Below are 12,071 nucleotides of genomic sequence, written 5' to 3'. Positions count from 1 at the left end.
TGAATTCATCAATTGCATGTGACATTAATGCCACCCCCTTAGCTGCAGTGTAGAGCTTGCTGGAGAGAAGAGTAGTAAAAGGAAGTTCAAAGCATGGGTAGCAAATAATTTTCCTCTTTGAAATGAAGAATTGAAACAAGCCTTTCCAGTTGAAAGCAGTTCAAGGGTAATAAAAATGGCTAAAAGATTTAGGAAGCAACTGACTTGGATAATAGATACCATGTTTGACTATGACATTGCAAATGGGCATTCAGCCATGTAAATAACTTCACAAAATTCATGCGTTCATCTATAGTAGTGTAATTATAAATATTGTGGTGAGTTTGGGTTAAAATGAACTTCATGTGGGATGTTTAAAAAAAAAGTTGGTGGCAATTTATGAACCAACTTCGAGTTCTCCAAGTACTCATTTTAATGTGACACTAAAAAAAAACTCACCTAGAACTCAATCAGAGTTAGTTTAAATTATATTTTCATAAAAGGAAAACCCAAACTGCATTTTGCCTATTTTCAGTATTACAAACAATTTTCTTTGCTGGTGCCTTTTGATAGGTGCTGACTTGAATTTGCCTTTATAAGGTACTTTGAAGAAATTATGAAGCTTTGAACTATAGAGTTTATACAAAATCTTTTTTCCCTATTGTTTTTTTTTTTACTCCTTAAGGATTTGGTTGGAGCACCTTCAAGTTTTCTTCATACCCCTAACATAGCTAGTGATTCTCCTAATGGCCTTTTCATTTTCACAAGCGAAATGGCAGGAGCTGTTAAGTTACCACATCAATTTTTCTTAATTTTTTATTTTGTGCTGGCCTTACTTGTACATCTGTACATATAGTCTGTTTTAATAATCAGGTTGCTAGTGGGATTTGAGTCTCTGGCTCTCTTTTTCCTATTTGAAATAAAAATTCATCTTATGGGCTCTGTACTTGGTCAGCTGCAGCTTCATCCTCAAGCCTGAAGTGAATTTGTAGCCCCTGCCCTGTGTCTGGAAGGGGCAGCGAAAGGGATCCTGTGTCTTGCATGTTCCCACCATGCCTGTGTTTCCTCTGTTATTGTCAGTAGTCTGATGGCACAGTGAACTATTTGTTGTGCTGAAGAGACAGAACACTATAGGAGTTTTAGAAGTTAATAGGCTTTGCTTTGTTGGTTTAGGGAGTTGAACTGGTGCAGCTGCAAACAGGTGGGCACCAGATCTGCTGCAGGAGGGGAGAGGCGAAGGCAGGCAGGAGGAGCAAAGAGGAGTCGAGAGGCAGGAGCTGAGGTTGGAAATGCAAATACAAAACATGGTTCAGGAGTTCATCTTACAGCAGTATTAACATGTTATTGATGTGCTGGAAATACGCTGGTGTGCTTTGGTGCAGGGTATCAGCCCTTCACAGTGATGGCCCTCAGGCCTGTGTAGCCCAAACCCTGAAAGAGACTTGATAGATCATGGAAATGGCAGCAAGGGTATGCTCTCTTAAATCTTCAGATGTAGCATGCTGAGCACAAGGAGATATGAAAGTCTCCTTTCTTGCTTTTAAAGGCCTCTGTCTTCTCACTTGCACATTCTTCTGCAAAATTGGTCATTCTTCCAATTGGAAAATAAAGCTCGTGAGCTAGCAACAAGCCTGAGAGATCTGTTGCCTGTTAAATATCCACTCAGGTGCACCTACACATAAAGAGCTCAGTATGCAGGTTTTGACCTTCAGTTTGGACCTTGAAGGTCTCTAAAACTTCAAAATCTCAAGAGTATTAGGTCCGTGAAGCTTTTAGTCACTAAATTTTTGTCTGATGTCCATTAGCCGCCTGCTGCACCAACCAGTAGAAATTACGCAGAGATGCGAGAAAAGCTTCGTTTGCGTCTAACAAAAAGGAAGGAGGAGCAGCCGAAGAAACCGGATCAGATCTCCGAAAGGGAAAGTGTTGTTGATCATCGAAAGGTGGAGGACTTGCTACAATTCATAAACAGCTCTGAAACCAAACCAGTAAGCAGTTCTCGGGCAGCCAAGCGAGCCAGACATAAGCAAAGAAAGGTAAGATCTAAAAGTGTGCTTATCCTAGAACCTTACATTTGCATCTAAGTGTGTTTTGTGCTCACTCTTTAAGTATTATGGCTCTGTACTGATTTTATAATACTGGCCTAACTATTTTCTATGTAGTTTGTGGTATTCTGCCTGTTTGTGCATACAAAGCCTACTTATCCATTTTGATGCTTAGAAGTTACATAGAACAAGAGGATTTCTCACAATGTCCTTGTGTATTTTGCTGCAAGTCAGCTTTATAGTGGAATTCCCTCACTTCAGAAAGTTATTTCTAAGTGTCAACAACAAGAATTTGATAGCTGTATAGAATGGACATTTTGAAATTGGAGGAAATTAGAAAGCTCATGTTTCTTCATTGGAATAATGGTTATGAAAGATGACTATAAGAAGCCAGGAAACACATGGTCAGTGCTTTCATGAGGGTGGAGAAGTTAAGTTTTGAGTTTTTACGTGTAGAATGACTGTGCTGGGTACCTTGCTGTCCCAATTGAAAGAGGTAGAGTGCTGTGCCGTGTGATGGTGTGAAGGCCTGTCCAAAGTCAGAGTGAAGTGGCAAGCTGCAGAGAAGAAAATAAAAATTAAAGGTTGCTTTCAAACAGAAATTGGCAGAGACATTTCAAACACAAACATCTTTGATGTGTAATACAGAAAATATTTTTTTGAAGATGACAAAAACACTTGCTGAGTTAATAGAGGAAAATGATTTTTCTAAGTTAAATAAGCAGAAAAATTGCTTTATTATTGCAGTTTAAGTATCAACCTTAACATACTGCAAGCTCAAATTGTAATGAGATTGATTGCTGAATGTTTTTGAATTCTGGTAAGCACATTGTGTGACATCACTGTAAATATTTCATGTTTGTGGATTTGTTTGCTGGCATGAAGTCTGTGTGCTTTAAATGCTTCCATGGGTTTGGAAAACCTGATGTTTATGTTACAGGGTTATGTTTTTTTTTTTTGCATGACTTCTGTAACTGAAAAAGGAATCCTTTATAGACACTTGTAAATGTGCAGGAAAATAACTACATGGACAGGATTGTTCTCAGTGTACAAATCCCATTTTGCTTGTTACGAAAGAACAGTACTGCACAAAGTTTTAGTTACTTGCAGTAACAGCTGGAAAAAAAAGTCCTATGTCTTTGTTTTACATGGTTATGGACTTACGGCTAACAGAAAATTTCACCATCCTTAATATTTTTGACAGTTTGGAATGTGTCTTTAATGTGCTTAGTGTTTTGCTTTTAGTGACTGCTCCTCCTAATGTTAATAAACACTGAAAAGAAAGTCTACCAGAAGGGAAGAACATGTAAATGATGCAACATGCCACAAGCATGAGTTACCTTTGTAATTCACAGGCAGTTGAGAGAATGAAGCTGAATATTTTATTTTCAGCAGGGCTTGGTGATTATAGCAAACTTTGATATGAAGTTAAGCTTAGCATTAGTAAAAAAAAAAAAAAAAAAAAACAAACAACAACAAAAAAAAAACATGAATGGTGGTTGGTAGTGACAGCAGTCAAATGGGGGTCAGATAAGCTGGTAGGCTAACGCCCTAAGACTTAAGCTGTTCACACACAAAACCAAAAAGGATACTTAAAACTAGTTTCCAAAATTTGTGTCACTTCCAATAATCCAACTGTTCTTTTGTAGCTTGAAGAAAAGGCTCGGCTTGAAGCAGAAGCCAGGGAAAGGGAGCATCACCAGTTGCTTGAAGAACAGAGGCGGCGAGAAGAAGAGGAGGAGGAGAGACTGAAACAAGAGCTACAGCGGCTTCAAGAACTTCAGCAGCTGAGGGCTGTAAAGAAAAAGAAGAAAGAACGAACAAGTAAAGACTGTCAGAAGGTGGACATGCTTACTCGAAACTGCGAGACAGTGAAGGAATCTGTCCCAAATGCACCTGAAGACATTCAGAATGGTACACTTGAGCAATCAGAAAAGATAGAAACCTCCTCTGGTTCACTGTCAAGACATGTGAATCACACAGAACAGAGGCCGGTTTCAGAGGCAGGCTGTGAACTATCCAACCCCGTAAACACTAGAGACTCAAAGCTGCTTTATCAGAAAGAGGGGAGTGTAAAGCAGCATGAGCCCCTCTCTTTTCTGCTTGATATCATGCATCAACATAAAGAAGGAAACAGCAAACAGAAACTAAAACAAATAAATAATAAACCATGTGCTGAACAAGTGAAAAAGCCTGTTGAATCCCCCAAAGCAACTGAGATTCAGACAAAAACCAGAAACCAAATAGAAGCCAAAGCAAAAGCAGCAGAGCTCCCAACACTTGCAGAACCTAAAAAAGAGGAGAAGAAATTAAACAACAACAACAAAAAACAGTTGAACCACATAAAGGAAGAGAAAGCCCCCGTACCAAGTGAATCCCCTTCACCTAATGAGCAGCAACAAAATAATAAGCTAATACTTGCAGATTCTCCTCAACCAAAAGGCAAGAACAAGAAAAACAAGAAGAAAAAAGGGGACAAAGTCAACAACTCCATTGGTAAGTATATAAGAAAGATGAAGAAATCATGGTTCTTTATTTTGTTTTTTTACTACTACCGCTTAAGTCCAGACGTTTATCCTTAGTCAGCCCTGCTAATGTAAATTAGAGAAACAGAAAAACAGGTTTTGGGAAAACTCAAGCCCCTGTAATTATAAATTCAGTTTGTTTTCTGGGGTGCTCAGTGGTGTGATGTACGATCTTAAGTTACTTGTGTGCTTTTAGTAAACGCATATACTTTTAGTGGAGATGTGGAAGAATAAACTAGCACATGCCACTGTTTTTGTGTGGTTTTTATCAGTAGAGAATCAGTTTATTTTCTGTAGTCTGTCTCTTTACTGTTTAAGAATATTTAGAATACTTGAGCAGTATGTGGAATTCCATTTTGAACTTGTTTGAAAGCAAAGCTGTTTCTCATACAGCGTTGAGCACAGTCTAAAATTGGTCTTACCCTTTGTGCAAGGGAAACCAGGGGATTCTGCAGCCAAAGAAAAATTGTTCGTGCATATTCATTTTTTCAGTGGAAAATATTTTCTTGCATTTATATTGACAGGTGTAGTAAATACAAACTAATTCACTGGTTTTTATTTGTCATTGTGAAAATTTAGTGGGATTATGTAACTTAATAATATGGAGTGTTTTCACTACATGAATACCAGTTTGTGCTAGTAAATAGATTTATCTGATAGAATTAATAAAACAGCAGAAGTTGAAGGTGACTCGAACAAGTTGCACTTGCATAGTTTTCTTCCCATTGAATTTTTTGCTTTATTTCATTTTCCTGAAAGTATCTAATAATATGATTTAATATCAAAGCTGATGAATGCCTGCAGTGCGAGCTGGTTTGCTCTGTCAACATGCTCATCCATGTGCTCTTCTCAGGCACCAATTTGCTCCTGTGTGTGCTTGGTCCCTCGTGGGGCTGCCTGTTGGGGTGGCAGTTTGTGGTGCAGACATCTGTCTGCTCAGAGCACCCGGTCACTCCCCAGTGATCGCACAGGAGCTGAGCAGCAGCAGTGCAGAAATGAGCTGCCTGTTCTCTAGAATGATTTAGCACAGCAGTGTGAACTGCAATATTCTCGGGTAAGCACATACACCTGCCCCATCCTTCTGTGGCAGTCTGTGCTTGAAGACACATGTTTCAGTATACTTCTGTTTCTTAAGCTTTATAGAAATACAAACCAAGCCTCTGGTTGTTGTAAGCCAGAGATGGAGCCTCATTTTGTTTTTGTGGTTTCATGGCCAGCTTGAGTCAGCCCACCCTTCTTTCTTTTAATTCTTATTTTCTCTGTTTCAATTTTGTGTCAATCTGACCGTGATACAGCCCTGAATATTTTTCTCTGAGACCTTAGTTCTTGTGTATACGGTGTTGTGGTACAGTCTTAATTCCAATCACTGGAAAAACACAAAACTCCAGTCTGGTTTCTTCTCCTGGTCCTACAGACATGTGGAGGAAACCCTTGAATAGGAGTGGGTGGGTAGGTTGCTGCGGCTGCTTGCATTTAGGTATTTCCCACATCTCTCCTCCACGTATCCACACGTACGCACACCCCCATGCTTCTTTTCTGCTACTCTAATAAGTGCACTTACAGGTTCTGAAAGCTAATGTTCAAACGTGAGGAAGTACAAGGACGTTATCTCTTTATAAATTCAGAGGCATTGTGCTGCTCTCTGAAGGATCTGGACGAGGCAGTCCCTTTGCTTTGAGTCGTTCTGACTTCAGAACTAAAAGCTAATGTAATACACCTTGCATTTGGTTGCAATTTCTTAAAGACATAGGATTGATGTATTAAATTAGCAAAGGCACAAAAAATGAACTAAGGAAAAAATAATTGTAAAAAATGAAGTGTTAAGGCAGTGAACGCTGCTTCTGTTGTGATCTGTTTCTTCAATTTATTCTGGCAGGATTTTCCAACTCTTCATTATAAAGAGGCTGAAGAAAATAGGGTACAGGGAGCCCTGTTTTACAAGGCTTTCTGGTTCTTCTGAAGTAAGTTGCAAGGCCAAGGCACACAGTTTTTGAGCCGTCAGGAGTGCCTTTAGAGAAGTCATCTGTTCTCTTAGATCCAGGGGTTCTGGAAAGCTGCCCTGTGTGCTAGGTGATTTCAGTTGCGTTGAGTTTCATGGTTTTTGGAACATTTTCTGAGGCTGCTTCAGAGGTGAGAATGGAGTATACATGAGGTGAGAATGGAGTACACGTCAAGTCAGAAGAGGCTTTGTGAAGAAAATTCTCAAATTTCTTTCTACAAAAAGCTTTACATTTCCTGAAGCGTGTGTTTATTTCAGCAAGTACAAGAGGATCATATACTGAGACAGTATAATACACCAACGTGGTTACAATGGCTGATGCCTAAATTCCTGCCATGTTAAAATATTAGAAAAATGTTTAAATAAAAAAAAAAAACTAATTGCACATGGCATGACTTGCAGACAGAGCCTGATAACAGTGTCCAGGAGGAGTACAGCGTCTCTACAAAGAATTCTTGAAATTCTTTCTTTATGAATACTACTCTTAAAATGCTTCTAGAGCTGTTTAGTTAATAGCCAGGCCAACACATTTCAGGCAAACAGTGTTCTTTTGCTGCCGAATTTGTCAACGCCCTTGTATAATTTGACCTTTCTCATCGGTGTTCCAGGTTTATTGGATCTTTTGCAATCCCTGTGATCAGTACATTCACTGTTGATTAGTCTCCTCCTTACTCCTGTGTAACTCCTTCTGAAGGCTGAGCTGAGAAATACTAGTATAACGTTTTTAAGAAGTGGCTTTTCAATTATAAATTGCTATTAATTCAGCCTAAATGCAAATAATGAGTAGTCCACAAGGTTCAGACAGTTCTTTAAAAGTGTCTTTAATGCAGCTTGTTCACGCTTCTTCCTTTCTTCGTCCCTCCTCCCCATGGAACCTAACTTAGTGTAATCCTTTTCCCTTTGTAGATGATGTTTTTCTACCCAAAGACATTGATCTAGACAGTGTGGAAATGGACGAAACAGAGCGAGAAGTGGAATATTTTAAAAGGTAAAGTGCTGTAACCTCTGCCCATAAAGCTGTTGTGGTGCTTTCAGTGTATTTAATGACCAATTCCTTGTCATCATCTTTATGTAGCTTTATGTAGCTTTCAGAATATCCTCAGCTACCATTTTTTCTATAAGCAAAATTTGAAAATGTTTATTATTCACACAGACAAAATACTTGCTAGTGGTTTTTTTAAATATATATATATAAATGCAATGTTAGATGTTAAGTACTGAACAAATAAAAACTTCAGAATTTCAGAGCAAAATGTTATTTCATGAGGGTTTTTTTTTTTACATGTTTAGAGGAGCTATTGCTTTAGAACTTTTTGTTATGCATGAAATATAGATGGCACAACTGCGGGTACTAGCTTATACTAATGATTAAAGAGGGCATGTTTACACTAGTGCAGTGTCAAGAAAAAGAATGAACGGATGTTTGTGAAACTTTGTTCTTCTGTGAGTTTTGGTTGCTTTGCCGGGGGTTATGCATCACATATTTAAGTTATTCAGATATGGGAAGACAGCTCGTGTGTGTGTAACATAGCACGTGTTCTTCAGTAATACCATAGATTACTCAAATTTGTCGTCTTTAATGGTGACTGGGCGTGCTCGTTTCCCATAAATACTTCTCAGTGAGTCTTTCATTGTGATAGCCAAAGCTGAATGGCTACAGATCCATTAGCTTCCTACCATTGAATAGTTTTGGAATCCATACTAGTGTTTCACAGCTAAAACCATTTGTTTAAAGGGTGTTTTTTGTTTAAGCTCAGACTTGCAGTATGGATTTCAAATGTTCTCTGAACTCATACTTTTGATAGTCAATGTGCCTGGGAAGTGATGTATATCTGAGTCTTGCGAAGGACAACTGCTTCTCTGTGCTGGTTATTTCTATATGAAATCCATGTGCCAGATTTAAATTAATGTTAACATGCACAGAAGATGAAATTTCAGAAGTACAGACTCTATTCTTAATAAGTATTTTTCTAAGTTGTGCCAGTTAACAGACTTTGCTATTTAAACTAAAAGGCAGATTTTATGAATTAAATGTGGCGTACATTAAGTAATGCTATTGTTGGCATAGCACCAGCACTGTGCTACAAGCTGCAGGTAATATTCTTAGCTTCATTCAAGTTTGCAGTGTCTGTGATAATAAAACAGGAAAGTTCACCAGTTCTTTACTTTCAATAAGATAAATGGCAGAAAAGTGTCCTTTACTTGCAGAAGTGTTGCTGAAGTTTGGAAATGAGTTTGTCACACATGATTCCAAATGAGCAATTAGAGCTTTTATAACTCTGCTCTTTTATAACCAATTCAGTGATTGATATCATCTCCTCCTTTAATTCCATCTGTTAGGAAGTGCCCAATTCTTTATGCGTGCCTGCAGTGCCCTGCTAGGTGCTGTTTAGGGGAATGCCACGAAGGCACATTGAGTGTGTTCTGTCATTGGATAGTTCCCGATACAATCAATGGCAAGCCAACAACATCGGTGGAATTCATACTCTTCAATGATAATTTGTTAATTTGTCATCCTTTCTCCTTGCTTTGTTAGTAGGATGATAGATGGATACGTTAATTACACCTTGACTTCAGAATTGATTTTGCAAAGTGCTTCTACCTTTGGCACAGAAAGAACAAAATAAGTTCAGTTCTTCTAACCTTCCCCTGTACCTTTTTTGTTTCTTTTCTTCTGTCTGCTCCCCTTACTTGGCTTTCAGCTGTTAGAGAAGCTGTGCAGCCTTTCTTTCAGAGAAGGGTGCTACAGATGGAGCTACCTTGAAGCTATAATGGAACTTGTAGCCTAATCAAGCTACACCATACCTTGATAAAGGATTGAAACATGAATTAACTGTCGATGAAACACCTGTTCCTGAGCACATACCAAGCTCTTTCAGAAGTTCATCCATAAATGTGCAGTGTGTCCAGTGAAAGCTACTAAGTGGATTTTTATTTTTTAAAGATGCTTTTTCCAGTCCAGTCCAGTGGACTATTTATCTGCTATATTATAAACAAATCTCCTTTCACTAGGCCTTTGTCTCATGTAGTTTTGCTGTACTCAGAAGATTGGTGTTAGAAAAAGCAGTGCCCAATGCCATTGGTGCTTCTGCTCTATAAATTACCTACATTCTTACTATTACAAGGGTTTTGGTACATACAGCCGTGTCAGCTCTGGTTTTAGTTAACATTCAGCTAGCTTCTGTGTTGCTAGTGTTCTTTGCTTCTTCTCCCACTTATTCTTGGCAATACAGGGGTGTTCAAAGAAATGGGTTTATGAATAAGGGGCAAGTAATTTTTTTCATGGCATGATTTTTTTAAGCTTTGTACTTCCGAATTGGAATGACCCTTCAGAAAAGGGATACCATCAGTGGCTTGATTTTTTTTTTTTTTTGAAGAACATAAGTTTTACTCTATCACTTTTTTTTCAGATTCTGCTTGGATTCTGCTAGACAGACGAGGCAGAGACTTTCCATCAACTGGTCCAATTTTAGCTTGAAAAAAACCACCTTTGCTGCACATTGAAATGACACAATATGGGGAGGGAACCCTGCAGGAATCAATGAACGACAACTCCACTTACCTGTCCTGCTGTGCTGAGAGCTTATCTGGTCTTGAGCCAGTGCTGCCTTGCCTTGTCCCCAGTGCTGTGTGGATCTGCACTGAACCCTTTGGCCTGATAATTCTTGCGGACTGAAAAATTGCCACTTTCTACCTGAATTTGTTAGCTTGTGTGCTTGTAGTCTGTGAGTGAGACTTACTTGATTGTAGCTGTATGCCGTTGGAGTTGGAACAATAGCTCTTTTCCATCTCCTTCTGAATGCCTTGGCCTCAAAGACTTTAAATTGCTTAGGCTTGGGTGGAGGCCAAAATACTAGTTTGCATCATCTGCAGTGGCTCCTGTCACTTCTGCATTTAGCTATGTTTTGTCATTCTGACTCCTGACAAAGGAATGGACCTAGTCAGTTGTGCTTTCATCTGCTCCAGAATTCTCCTGACATGACTTCATGAAAAAGAGGCTCTTATGGGACAAGTATTTCCTCAGTTCTTTCACAATCTACTGTTTAAGAGTGTACAAGTTACGCTATTTGTGTTTTGATTTTTTTTCCTGACTTGTAGCCAGCTTGTGTAAGAATACTTGCAGAATGAGAAAATTTAAAAAGAACAGTACTCACACTATCAAATCTGTTATAGAGTGTATAATTGTATTAACACTGAAGCCTAACTGGCTACTTTTTTAACATATTGTTAAGTAATATTAAAATCATGTCTTTCTTTTTGAAAGATGGAATACATTAGTATGGCAGAAGACTTGTGTCTTGCTTTTTTCTGCTTGGGTTGGGTGAGGGAAAAAACAAACATTGCAAAAAAAAAATAATGGTATTCTAAACAAAATCTAATCTTGTGCCAGAATTGGTCAGTGAATGCTGCTTCATTTTAGTTTATGTTTCTCTGAACGCTTGTTTGCCACCTCACCTGATGGGAAAAACTGTCCGCTGGAGCGAGGAGGACTCCTGCTGGATGCTGGAATTAAGTTCGCGAATTCTGTGAATTACGATAATACGACTATTATAATAGGTACTTTATGAGAAACAAGGTGATCCAAGTATTTTCAATTTCTCTGTTGGTATAGAAATGAAACAGGTAGGCTTGATGTTGTTGTGTAAGTATTTAACAATATAGTAACGTCTTGTGGGTTGCTTAGTGTTGTCCACCATGGAGGAAAAATGGTGTTTTAGGATTTTCATCTGTGTAAAGATATAATGTACTTAGAAAAGTTTCTCTGATACTGTGCTATTTATTTAGACAACATTTCAATTTGATGACCATATTTACCCAGACACCCTTTCATTTTTATAAAGAAAATAAAACTTCCACTCAATATATACTTAAAAGGACAATGCAGCTTCAAAGCCCACTAGCCTCCTTCTCCAGAACTGTTCCCATGGTTTATTTCTGCTGCTCGTTAACATGTGTTTCAGTGTGATACGGCCACTGGGCTTGGGTCTGCTTTGCAAGACGCAGTGTAATTCTACAGCTTCAGGCTTGAGAAGCTTTAAGAAATGATTGCTTCCACATCCCCTTTGAGGCCAGGCGGCAGCAGGAGGGTTGGTTTGGCTACAATATCTACATTTTCGCTCTTCATCTACAATTTCACATCCCTCTTTAGTCAGTCCTGGAGCTCCTGTCCTAGTGTGTGCTGCTGGTACAGAATGTTGATACTCAGCTAAACCCAGCAGCTGTAGGCAATAAACCCAGCTGCTGCAGGTAACTGAGATCTCCCTTGTGTAGAGGGAATGATGCAACCTGTTACCAAATTACAGTCCAGGGGTTTAAAGGTGACAACTTTTGTTACTCATCAGTTGCTCATCGGATTCAGGTTAAGGAAGGGAGTAATGGAGTAGTCTCACTTTTTTTCTTCCATTGAAGTATTGTAACGTATGTATTTACCTGCTGGAAGAATAGGATCTCAGACCCAGAAGGTGGTATCTGTGCCATTCTAGCACCAGCTGTCTCTGCAAAGACCGTGAGCTGCTCAGAATA

At 38.8% G+C, this 12,071-nt stretch overlaps 1 protein-coding gene across 2 annotated transcripts in view; it reads left to right on the top strand.

Annotated features, from left to right (window-relative positions):
* Window positions 1-11,548, top strand: part of FAM193A (family with sequence similarity 193 member A) — a 76,571-nt gene extending 65,023 nt beyond the window's left edge. Inside the window, exons 18-21 of one of the 2 annotated variants that reach the window (XM_082759368.1) lie at window positions 1,785-2,015; window positions 3,674-4,520; window positions 7,455-7,536; window positions 9,959-11,548. In XM_082759368.1, coding sequence (XP_082615494.1) covers window positions 1,785-2,015; window positions 3,674-4,520; window positions 7,455-7,536; window positions 9,959-10,052 — 1,254 coding nt within the window. In that variant the 3' untranslated portion in view covers window positions 10,053-11,548. The remainder of the gene's footprint in view (window positions 1-1,784; window positions 2,016-3,673; window positions 4,521-7,454; window positions 7,537-9,958) is intronic. The other variant, XM_082759367.1, reaches the window with a different exon arrangement.
* Window positions 11,549-12,071: the final 523 nt, after the last annotated feature.

This window comes from Aythya marila, assembly GCF_965140915.1.
Source record: "Aythya marila genome assembly, chromosome: 4".
NCBI lineage: Eukaryota > Metazoa > Chordata > Aves > Anseriformes > Anatidae > Aythya > Aythya marila.
The sequence above is the reverse complement of the archived record's forward strand: the minus strand, read 5'-3'. Positions and strand labels throughout refer to the sequence as shown.